The 13,216-nt window shown below is 36.6% G+C and overlaps 1 protein-coding gene across 13 annotated transcripts in view; it reads right to left on the bottom strand.

The window, feature by feature from the left end:
- Window positions 1-13,216, bottom strand: part of Akap13 (A-kinase anchoring protein 13) — a 353,536-nt gene that overhangs the window by 174,144 nt on the left and 166,176 nt on the right. For all 13 annotated transcript variants that reach the window (XM_046436733.2, XM_046436768.2, XM_046436778.2 and 10 more), the window contains one exon: window positions 2,429-2,627. In XM_046436733.2, coding sequence (XP_046292689.1) covers window positions 2,429-2,627 — 199 coding nt within the window. The remainder of the gene's footprint in view (window positions 1-2,428; window positions 2,628-13,216) is intronic.

Raw genomic sequence — 13,216 nt, 5'->3', positions numbered from 1 at the left:
ATGGTGGAAAGAGACAGACATTATTACCCTATATACACGCATGACTATACTACTGGCCTATACTACTGGCGTGACTTCTGCATCAGTACATGTATAGCCAGAGGAATGAGAATTTGTGCTCCATTTGTGTACAATGTGTCAAAATGCATTCTACTGTTATATATAACTAATTAGAACAAATAAAAGAGTTTTAAAAAGCACTGTGAGCACCTTCAAAGTATGCTTTTTAATATATTCATTAAAGGGGAAGTGTCTACTTTAATCCTGTCTCATATTCAAGTATAAATAAATCCTAACCAGTTTCATAAACTGTTTTTAACCACAACACAAGATGCAATCAGATGCCTATGTATCCTAAACACTCCCTGATGAGTTACAAAGAATCCTTTAATCTCCCAAAAAAGCCCAACCAATCTAGTTTAACTTTTTTACATATTGGTTCATAATTTCAAGAGCAGTGACATGACTGAGGATATAGCTCAGGGGAAGAACGACTGCCTAGCATGCATGGGGCCCTGGGTTCAAATTCCAGGAAAAAACAAAAAAGTGGCATGGTAGGTATTCTTTGACATTTTGATGTCAATACTGACTTATATGAGAACATACAGCACTAATGTCTAACTTAATTACTCTCAGAGGGTACTGGGACTTGAGATATTACAAGTAATCTCAAAAATATTTTTTGCAACTTTAAAGTATTTTTTTTAATGTAAGCAATAGAAGCCACAAGGGAAAAGTTAAGACAATCATGGTTCATCAACCTGATGGAAGGAATACTATGCTATTATATAAATGTTAACTATAAAGACCATAGTATAATCAGAAAATAACATTTATAATACAATGTGGGGAAAAAATTATATACTTAATCTGTTATAATTATGTAAAATTCCCATGCGTATATAGACCAGTCTTAGGAAAAATGGAGGGGAAAAAATTACACAGGAGTCTTTAGTAAGTTTATATCCTGACTTCAGCAATTGTTATAGGAATACTATTTGCATGATACATTAAAATTATTTTAAAATATGTGATTTGTTATTATTTGTTATTATTTGAACAACTACAATGATCTCATGCATACCTACTGTCATCTGTCCTCTCAATCATCTAGTCATTCAGTAAATATGCTGCACACTATATCATGAGACTCTTCCTAATTCCTGAGTCTACTGTAAAAATTTACATATAAAAGAGTAAAATGTGTCATCCTCATTAAAGTATCTCTATTAGAGAATACCACAAAAGAAAAAAAAAGGATTTTCACTAAAGGCTTGCAGGCTACACTTAAGAGTATTCAAAATTAACTTGATACCATTCATACTGAAAGCAACAGTCTCCTAAAAACTATGAAAGCAGGTCACAACATTTAATGAACATTACAAAACAGAGATCTGCAGAAATAAGTAATGTTACCTGAAGAATTTTGGAAGCTCCACAGTTTTAACTGCTCGTATTTTCTGCCAACCATACCTTTCTGGTAGCTTTGACATCTATTAATTGCTATTTTCAAGTGGACAATCATTCACCTAGTAAGAAGAGTTCTAAGGGGGAAAAAACTGATTTTCTAGTAGTCTCTTCAAAGGAAAATAAAATGACTGCTTTGGAACAAACAATTCAAAAAGACAGAGGCAGGCACATTATACAACCCTACTATGGAATCTTTTGGCCTGCTGGTCTCAGAAATCATGTCTGCTCTCAAAGAAGCCTCTGCCATTGAACTGAACCTAAATGACCTTAAATGAAATTATTAACAAACTGTATCCAAATCCAATCAGCTCTGAAATAAACAACATGGAAAATTAAACTTAGCCTTTCAGATGTTGTGGTCAAGAGAAATGTACCCATATGACGTCTATACTGCTCATAATAAATGCTACCAGGGAGTCTGTAATGTTTTTATGTCTGGTAACAACTTTATCTTGAAGGACTGAATGGATTATAAAATTTTAAATTTTTTTAGTGATCTTTTTAACCATGTAACTATCAATTTAAATATAGCAACACTATAATCACTCACTAAAATAGCTGGGAAAAGGTTTCATTGATGAGTAAACTGGGTTCTTGTTCTTTAGCAACAATCTCAGAAACTCTTTTCCCTCATTTAGTTCTACAAAATTAAACCAAACACAGACAAATTTCCTTTTATGCCAGGAAAATTTAGTTCTAGTTGTTTCTTACTTCTACATCTATAATGTGTGTTTATAAATCTGGCAAAAGTCAATTTAAAACACTCAGCCCCCTACTACTACAAAACTAATGCTAATTCTGTATCTTAAGTGATATCATCTAATACCATGAACGCTGCTTTACAGGTTTCATGGCCTTGGTGGAGGCATTTTATGTTTTAACAGCAAGCTTCACTGGGATAGAGAGGGACACACACAGGAGCATACATAAACCTGCAAATGAAAACTTTCTTCCTTACCATCAGTTGCTGTTGGATATTCATAAGTTTAAAAATATGTCCAGAGCAAGTGTCTCCAGGAAACGGAGGTTCATGATGTGATTCAGACTCAGAGGTCAATGTATAGATGTCCAATTCTCGATGATGCCTCACAGAACAATCTCCATAAGGGATTTCATAGGATAAACTGCTCCAGGAGTCTGGCTCTCTAGCATTCTCCCTGCAAGCAAGTAAACTCTGATTAATATATAAACACAATCTCCCAATGTGTAGGTTTAACCCAGCAAATATCACATCATATTTCTAACCTGACTGCTATTAAGGCTCTATAGCAAATTTTTGGTTTATATAGCTCCCCAATAATACAGGAATATAACAAATTTCTCTATCCTCCTCATAAGAGATTACAAATTGGGCAAATGGAAACCACAGGATTCCTCCCTAAAGACATTCTTTTGATTAAGATAAAGAGAAGTGTAGGATCTTAAAATAGCTGATATTATGCTAACAACCAAATAATGTGTTAAGAAAGATGGCTTTAGCCTGGTTTCCAATAGTAGCAAGATTTATTAAAAATTGCTGTTTAATAGATTATACCTTACACTAATTACAGATTATATGGGAAGAAATACCCAGTTGCTACAACCCCTTTAATGGTACTTTAACGTTTGTAATGAGTGGAGGAAACACCCTCAAACTTCTTGAAGTCAATTCCACAGAGAAAACTATAAAATGCCTTATACTATCCTTATTAATATAATTATAAGATTCTGTTTTGAATCATTAATTTATTTTTAATTTAAAGAAGAAACAGGGCTGGGGTGTAGCTCACTGATAGATTGCTTGCCTAGTATGTATAAGGCCCTGGGTTCAATTCACAGCACCACTAAAAATAAACAACAATAAACAAAAAACTGTGCTGATTTCATTACAAACATATATACAAATAAAATTGACAAGGGTACAGGCATATAACAAAGCTTTCTGGCATGGGCCTCAAAGCATGAAGTCTCTATATAGTTCCACTATTAAAAGTCATTTGTTTGGATCAAGGCAAGTGAATTTGTTTTGTAAGGGCCACAGTACCTCTAATTCTACCCTTGCTTCTATAAGACACACTCATAATGCTTGCATGAAACACAAACCAAAATGTCTATTGTGTTTTTCACAGCAGATGAAGGAATTTCAGGGCACAAGATAAACCAGCAATGAAAGCAGACAATGGTACACCATACAACCTCATATTCCCAATTACAGTATTTTGGCACACATTTCAAGTGTTATGCAGCCTTTTTGGTGTTCAACAGAAGTATAAAAATTTCTAAAGTTCTGATCCTTGGTGTCACTGTCCATTCTTGTTAGTTTGATATAAGGTGTAATGACAGAGTTGGAGATTTCTGAATTCAAACTACAGGGCTGTTATTTCCTAGCTACATGATGTTAGTCTCTTAATTTCTTTGGGTCTGCATTACATAATGCACACGAAGGGATTTTCAAGAATTAGAATACAAAGAACTATGTCTTTACTATTTGGCATGGAAAAATAAAAAAATGATGTTGCCTATTACTCCTTCTGCTTTCATTCACTTAAAAATAGTTCCTAGTATGCCTTCCTTCCTTGTTCATCTTCTTTTCTGTATTTATCAGAAAATCCTATTTCTTCTTAAAGCTTTAAAAATACTGAAAACAGTTCTCAAACATCATTCTGAGTAGATACCTAGTAGCTCAAATATTAGGTACAACAATAAGATTATGCTATTAATCCTTCCCACCTTATCTGAAATGTTCTTTATTTTTTCTTTTCTTATAACACTGGTGTTTTGGGTTCCTCATATTATATTTCACCTAAGCAAACAGTACATTGGTAAAGTATCTTAAGAGATTATGGGGGAAGAGAAAGGTTATATATGACATCAAAGTCATGTTTTGAAATGAAAGAAACTAAAAAATCAAGAGAGAGACACAAATAATTCAATTGTCTCTCCAGAAACTTTTTTACCTCATAAATCATACCTGTCATTAATAACTCAACTTGAGAACAAATGATATTTTAAGAGTGTGGTGGAGTGAAATGCCTTTTAAAAAAGTATAAAAGCATGCACTTCAGGGTAACAATGAAGGCTATTGCAAAGAACACTATTGCAATTTCCATACTGAAGAATGACTACCTAAACCAGGTGCAGTGGCGCATGCCTGTAATTCCAGCAGCTCTGGAGGCTGAGGCAGAAGAAGAGTGAGAGTTCATAGCCAGCCTCAGCAATTTAGCAGGGTCCTCTGCAACACAGGAGACCCTGTCTCTAAATAAAACATAAGAAAGGGCTGGGAATGTAAGGCACCCCTGGGCCTAGTTCTCATATCTCCCAAAACAGGGTACCTAATAGTTGCTTAAAATAAGACTGGCATATACTGTGCTAAATGTTTTATGTATTTATTTATGTATTTTATATTTATGAATTTGTCAAGCTACTCTACTTTGGGTAAAACGACCTCTAATAAAAAGTACCTACCGATAAGTTAGACCCTTAAAAGTTCAATGGAATGGCTCAAAAAAAAAAAAAAAAAATCAGTTACACCAAATGAGAAAGAGACAATTTCTCTGTAAACTCAATTTTCAAGCTGAGTTGTTTAATTCTTAAATTGTTCCATTTCTATTCTTTAAACCTTGGGAAGTCCCTGTCTCTGACCACAAGTTATTTACATTCTACCTCTCCCATCCTGACCTTCCAGAGGAAGGTGCTTTGGTTGTCAAGTTACCTCCAGGTACTAACTTTTCAATCTCTCATTTCGTTGTCCCTATGGACTGTTGTTGCTTCTCAGTTCCGCTAAAGACCTGTCACTGCAATTATTTTCTCACTGGCTTCCATGAATGTCTGTTGCTACTGACATTCATCAAAACCCATCTTATCCTACAGGTCTGAGTAAATCCCACTATTAATTCATTCAGCAAGTATTTATTTGCCGGGCACTATTCAAGGTGCTGGTGAAACAAAACCAACATCCCTCTTCTGTTGAGAGCTTATATATTCAACAAGGGAGAAAAGGGCAATCAAGACAAGTAAGTCACCTAGAAGATAGCAAGTATTATAGAGAAAAGCACAGCAGGGACGAATCTTGCAATTTGAAACATGGTAACATTTAAATAAATATATCTCCTGCTCTGAATTAAACCTGTATAAAAACCTTTACTAAGTCCACTAAAAAAAAGCTGGCAAAGCTCTATGCATAAGAATGTTTGCAGCAACTTTAGGTACTGTAGCATTAAAAACTGAAAACAATGGAGGAGGACCCCAGCCTCCCGCCTGTGCGGTAGACAGACCACCCCAACTGGAGGAGGGGCCCAGCCGCCCACCTGTGTGGTCACCTGACCGAGCTCTGGACAAACAAAAGGTCTCCCCAACACCCCCCACCTCATCAAACACCTTATGAGAAAAACTGATGGAACTCATCTTGGAAAATCCAACCAACCCTTAAAACCCATAAACCGGTGGGCGTGGCTACCAGCTCGATTCTGCAGCGGATCAGGCACCTGGTTTACATCAGAGAATAAGAGTAGAGAGTCCACAGGTGGAAGCTCAAGTCCTCTCACACTGACTACCAACACCACCCTGAACGCAAAGACTCAAGCTAGGAATAGACAACACCACCTACTGGAAGAAAAGAAAACAGAGTTCTGAGAGACTTTTTTTCTTTTTCTTTTTTTCTCTTCTCTCTCTCTTTTCATCCATTCATCCAGTCTTCTCTACCCTTCCCCCTCTGGTCCTCACAAGCTCAACATATGTGAAACCAAGAATTGTGCATGGAAAAGGTCTTTAATAACTAAACCACCAGAATATATAATATAGAGGAATTACATATGCCCCACCTCCCTCCCCTCCTTTTATTTCTTTTCTTATTTCTCTTATTTTCTTTTTCCCGCTCTCTTTTTTCTCTCTCTTTCCTTGATATGTTTTTCTCCTTCTTACTCCCTCTATCCCACTTGCAACCCCCTAAATTTTACTATTTATAAGTAGGGTAATCTTATAAATACAGATAGGAGTTTGAATCTATACATTCTTCCATAAATTACCCATCGATTGGTTAGAGCTCTCCAAAGTTACTAAGTTAGATTAACCCCATACCCTCACTCCTTTCCCCCTAAATATAACATCCTACACCTGAAATTCAGTTTTCTTCATGCTCCCAGAGACGGTATGCCTTTCATGAAACTAATGACTATATTTGTAAATGATAATCGAAACCAACATTTGTAGACATACAGTCTAGCTATAAATGTAGTAATAAGGAAAACGTGTGCTTAGATGATGTACTATTGATATTGGGAACTGTTAACATTGTCTTTCTCCACAAAAGGGAGACTTTGCAACTACACAAGAGAAATATAAATATAGAGGGGGAAAATCAATAACACAACAGTTTCACAAAGCAGAAAGAAACGTGAGCAGTATGAAAAGACAAAGAAAGAAAGGACCACAAGCAATGCAGATCAACTCAACTTTAAAAGAGGTAATATCTGCAGCAGATTGAATGTCAGATAAAGAATTCAGGATATACATGCTTCAGATGATCTGGAGTCTCAAGGAAGACATTAGACAGCAAAATCAGACAATGAAAGATCACTTCGACAATGAATTATATAAACAAATCCAAGAAGCAAAACATCAACTATACAGGGAGATAGAGGTTATTTAAAAAAAAAAAAAAACAGAAATCCTGGAAATTCAGGAAGCAAAAAACCAAATTAAAAACTCAAATGAGAGTATTACCAGCAGAGTAGAACACTTAGATGATAGAATGATGACAATGAAGACAAAATATTTCAACTTGAAAAGAACATAGACAGCTCAGCGAGACTGTTAAGAAACCATGGGCAGAACATCCAAGAAATATGGGACAACATAAAGAGACTAAATTTAAGAGTTCTTGGGATACAGGAAGGTATAGAGGTCCAAACCAAAAGAATGAGCAATCTGTTCAATGAAATAATATGAGAAAACTTCCCAGACTTGAAGAATGAAACAGAATCCCAAATCCTAGAAGCCTACAGGACGCCGAATGTGCAAAATCATAAAAGATTCACAACAAGACACATTATAATGAAGATGCCCAAAATACAGAATAAGGAGAGAATTTTAAAAGCTACAAGAGAAAGGAAGCAGATTACATTTAGGGGTAAACCAATCAGGATAACAGCTGATCTTTCAACACAGACTCTGAAAGCTAGAAGACCCTGGAACAACATATTTCAAACGCTGAAAGAAAATGGGCTCCAACCAAGAATCATGTATCCAGTGAAATTAAGCTTCAGGATGGAAGATGAAATGAAAACCTTCCATGATAAACAAAAGTTAAAAGAATTTGCAGCTAAAAAACCAGCTCTTCAAAACATCCTCAGCAAAACATTACAGAAAGAGGAAATGAAAAATAACAATGAAAACCAACAGCGGGAGGTAGTACATAAAGGAAAATATAATCAAAGAGGAAAAACAAATCATGTTAAGTAACATAAATAAACAAATATGGCTGGAAGTACAAACTATATCTCAATAGTAACCCTAAATATTAATGGCTTAAACTCACCAATCAAGAGACACAGGCTAATAGAATGGATCAAAAAAAAAAAAAAAAAAAAAAAGGATCCAACAATATGCTGCCTACAGGAGACGCATGTGATAGGAAAAGACATACACAGGCTGAAGGTGAAAGGTTGGGAAAAATCATATCACTCATATGGACCTCGGAAACAAGCAGGAGTGTCCATACTCATATCAAATAAAATAGACTTCACGCCAAAGTTAATCAAAAGGGATAAAGAAGGACATTACATACTGTTCAAGGGAACCATACACCAACAAGACATAACAATCATAAATATATACGCCCCAAACAATGGTGGAGCTATGTTCATCAAACAAACCCTTCTCAAGTTCAAGAGTCTAACAGACCACCATACAATAATCATGGGAGACTTCAACACACCTCTCTCACCACTGGACAGATCTTACAAACAAAAGTTGAATAAAGAAACTATAGAACTCAATAATACAATTAATAACCCAGACTTAATCGACATATATAGAATATACCAAAGTACAACATCCCTTTATGTTCAAAACTAGGGATAACAGGAACATACCTCAATATTGTAAAAGCTATCTATGCTAAGCCTCAGGCTAGCATCATTTTGAACGGAGAAAAATTGAAGGCATTCCCTCTAAAATCTGGAACAAGACAGGGATGCCCTCTCTCATCACTTCTGTTCAACACAGTTCTCGAAACACTGGCCAGAGCAATTAGACAGACGAAAGAAATTAAAGGCATAAAGATAGGAAAAGAACTTAAATTATCACTATTTCTGGATAACATGATTCTATACTGGCAGACCCAAAAGGGTCTACAAAGAAACTACTAGAGCTAATAAATGAATTCAGCAAAGTGGCAAGATATAAAATCAACACGCATAAACCAAAGGCATTCCTGGATATCAGTGACAAATCTTCTGAAATGGAAATGAGGACAACCACCCCATTCACAATATCCTCAAAAAAATAAAATACTTGGGAATCAACCTAACAAAAGATGTGAAAGAACTATACAAGGAAAACTACAGAACTCTAAAGAGAGAAATAGAAGAAGACCTTAGAAGGTGGAAAGATATACCTTGTTCATGGATAGGCAGAACTAATATCATTAACATGGCGATACTACCAAAAGTACTCTATAGGTTCAATGCAATGCCAATAAAAATCCCAAAGACATTCCTCGCAGAAATAGAAAAAACAATCATGAAATTCATCTGGAAAAATAAAAGACCCAGAATAGCAAAAGCAATTCTAAACAGGAAGAGTGAAACTGGCAGTATAGCGATACCAGATTTTAAACTATACTACAGAGCAACAGTTACCAAAACAGGCAGGTAGGCCAATGGTACAGAAAAGAGGATACAGAGACCAATCCACAAAATTACAACTACCTTATATTAGACAAAGGTGCCAAAAGCATGCAATGGAGAAAGGATACCATCTTCAACAAATGGTGCTGGGAGAACTGGAAATCCATATGCAACAAAATGAATCTGAATCCCTTTCTCTCGCCATGCACAAAAGTTAACTCAAAATGGATCAAGGAGCTTGATATCAAAACAGAGACTCTGCGTCTGATAGAAGAAAAAGTTGGCTATGATCTACATACTGTGGGGTCGGGCTCCAAATTCCTTAATAGGACACCCATAGCACAAGAGTTAATAACAAGAATCAACAAATGGGACTTACTCAAACTAAAAAGTTTTTTTCTCAGCAAGAGAAACAATAAGAGAGGTAAATAGGGAGCCTACATCCTGGGAACAAATCTTTACTCCTCACACTTCAGATAGAGCCCTAATATCCAGAGTATACAAAGAACTCAAAAAATTAAACAATAAGAAAACAAATAACCCAATCAACAAATGGGCCAAGGACCTGAACAGACACTTCTCAGAGGAGGACATACAATCAATCAACAAGTACATGAAAAAATCCTCACCATCTCTAGCAGTCAGAGAAATGCAAATCAAAACCACCCTAAGATACCATCTCACTCCAGTAAGATTGGCAGCCATTATGAAGTCAAACAACAAGTGCTGGCGAGGATGTGGGGAAAAGGGTTCACTTGTACATTGCTGGTGGGACTGCAAATTGGTGCAGCCAATTTGGAAAGCAGTATGGAGATTTCTTGGAAAGCTGGGAATGGAGCCACCATTTGACCCAGCTATTCCCCTTCTCGGTCTATTCCCTAAAGACCTAAAAAGAGCATGCTACAGGGACACTGCTACATCGATGTTCATAGCAGCACAATTCACAATAGCTAGACTGTGGAACCAACCTAGATGCCCTTCAGTAGATGAATGGATTAAAAAAAATGTGGCATTTATACACAATGGAGTATTACTCAGCACTAAAAAATGACAAAATCATGGCATTTGCAGGGAAATGGATGGCATTAGAGCAGATTATGCTAAGTGAAGCTAGCCAATCCCTAAAACACAAATGCCAAATGTCTTCTTTGATATAAGGAGAGCAACTAAGAACAGAGCAGGGAGGAAGAGCATGAGAAGAAGATTAACATTAAACAGGGAGGAGAGGTGGAAGGGAAAGGGAGAGAGAAGGGAAATTGCATGGAAATGGAAGGAGACCTTCATTGTTATACAAAATTACATATAAGAGGTTGTGAGGGGAATGGGAAAAAAACAAGGAGAGAAATGAATTACAGTAGATGGGGTAGAGAGAGAAGATGGGAGGGGAGGGGAGGGGGGATAGTAGAGGATAGGAAAGGTAGCAGCATACAACAGTCACTAGTATGGCAATATGTAAAACAGTGGATGTGTAACCGATGTGATTCTGCAATCTGTATACGGGGTAAAAATGGGAGTTCATAACCCACTTGAATCGAAGTATGAAATATGATATGTCAAGAGCTATGTAATGTTTTGAACAACTAATAATAAAAATAAAAATAATTTAAAAAAATGAAAACAGCCTGTCAGTAACTAGAAACTGGCAAATTAAAGAACAGATGTATAGATTATTACAAAAATAACTGGAAAATAGCTGAAATTATAGTTCAGTGACCTTTTTCAACTCTATAATGTTCAAAGAAATAAGGAAAATTAAAAGGTTAAGAAATGTAGCAAAAGCTTAGTAAAATTCACACATAATAATCGTGTAAGGGTTGTTGGGTTATAGGTTCTTCTTCTACCTCAAGATGTCAATGTTTTTATTATTATTTTTAAAGTTCCTATTCAGATCTCACTGCTGTTCAGTAATGCTTTCACTCACCTGTAAATCGGTCCATTCCCCTGTCCCTGCAAAAGGGTTACACTTTCTTTAATTTTCACAAATGCCAAACATTAATCACATCTACTTCATTCTTAGTAAGAGACTCAGGTCCATCTAACAAGAACTAAAATAATCATCTTAAAAAAAAAAAAAAAAAAAGCTTTTAGCCATCCTAACTTCTTTATAGATAGGGGTTTTGCTTTATTTCTTCCTGCCTTCCTGAAGTCTCTGCTTCAGGGACCATCTGGCTGTTCTTAGTTTTCCACCCACTGTGGGCTTGCTCCTTCCCCACACCAGCAGCAGACAAAGCATCCCTGAGAGCAAAGGGAATTCTGCTGAGGGTAGAAGCAGCAGCAATCCGAGTAACTCTGTAGACCAGGTGTTCTCACCTAAGGAATCTGACAAAGTGAAGGACATCTCTGATTGTTAACACTTGGAGGAGGAGGTGGTTTCCTACAGCAAAGAATTATCAGGCCCAAACTGTCATTGGTGCTGGAATTGAGGAACCCTGCCCTAACACCATTGAACTACTCTGTCGTGTCCCTCCCCTTCCCCTCCCTTCAAGAGGCCGCTCACCACATCTACCTCCTAACACTTTCAGACTTCGCAACTTGATGCTTACTCAGTCCCACCACTATTAAAACTTCTTTTTCACAGACCTGACGCCAAGTAAATCTCAAAATCCAGTGTCCTTTCTTTATCCCCATCATCCTTGATTTTCACAGAATTTTAAAATATTGATCTGAGCCTTCTTTTGAAATGTATTTCTCATGGGGCATCCACAAGACACTATCTGTTCATCCACTATTGTCCCTGGCTCTTCTTCCTCTCACACAGATGTGAATATGTCATCTCTGAACTCAATCTTCTTCTTTCACTCATCCTTTTTCACAGACCCAGTTCACCTCCCAAATTTTGGTCTAGCCTCAAAGTCTGAGTTTTGCCTCACATGCCAACAACTTGAGGAATGTCTTTACCAAGATGTCTAGGGCGCACTCTCAAATTTCAAACTTCAATTTTATATTGCCCCATCCATTCCAAAAACCATCAAATCCAAACCTACTTCCTTTAATGAAGCCAGTGCTATCCCTAACAATATTATTTCTCTTGTTCAAAATGTTTTGTAGATTGCATGTTTACAATGCTTCTCCCATGCAGTCGCTTATGTCCGTTCCTATAAGTACTGCTCTAGCTCAAACCTTTGCTGCATTACCTGGACTCTTGCTACTACTCTTGTTTACAAGCCAGCTGCCCTAGAATCTCTACCAGCCTTCAAATCTACTACGTATTTTTTTTTATAATAATAGTGAAGTCATTCTCTTGCTCAGAAGTTTCCTCTGCGAAGGAAAACAATTATTTTTTATTTGTTCTTTTTGCACCGGGAGAACAACATGTATTCTGTTGGCCCATATCACCAACGCTTTCTCTTTAATCTTAACCATTCTACTGTATGGATATATAAATCAAACAGACACAAAAATTCATGACCAAGGCCACATAGCTCATAATGGTACTCTCACAGGCCATGCTACACCAACAGTTCTTCTACCTAGCCACAGACAGTCTCCACCTTATAGACTGGTGTTGTTTTCCAGCCACAACTCATCTTCTTATAAGCCACTGTGGAGCCAAACTGAAACACCCTGCCCATTCCTAAACCACAACCTATCTGCCAGAGATGCCAAACTGTCCACAATCCACCCATCTTTCAATCTGGTTTTCTGATCTCTCTTTCCATTTATCTCTCTACTGATTCAAGATCTTTGTGCCCCTGGGAATATACAAGGTCCTTACTGTATCACTCTATTAACGCTTTTTTAAACTAACCTCTTTGAGTTAAGTAACAATAATTATATACTCCTGTCATATCCTTCTCACTGGAATACAAGTTCTTTCGGGTTGGAATGACATCTAATAGAGTTACAATTAACTGAGGGTTTAAGATGTAAAGTCTGTACATAACACAAAAATAAGTCGGAAAACAATTTCTCTTTATCAC

This window comes from Marmota monax, unplaced genomic scaffold (assembly GCF_021218885.2).
Source record: "Marmota monax isolate L192 unplaced genomic scaffold, Marmota_monax_Labrador192_F-V1.1 WCK01_AAM20220418_F8-fsc00005, whole genome shotgun sequence".
Lineage (NCBI taxonomy): Eukaryota > Metazoa > Chordata > Mammalia > Rodentia > Sciuridae > Marmota > Marmota monax.
The sequence above is the reverse complement of the archived record's forward strand: the minus strand, read 5'-3'. Positions and strand labels throughout refer to the sequence as shown.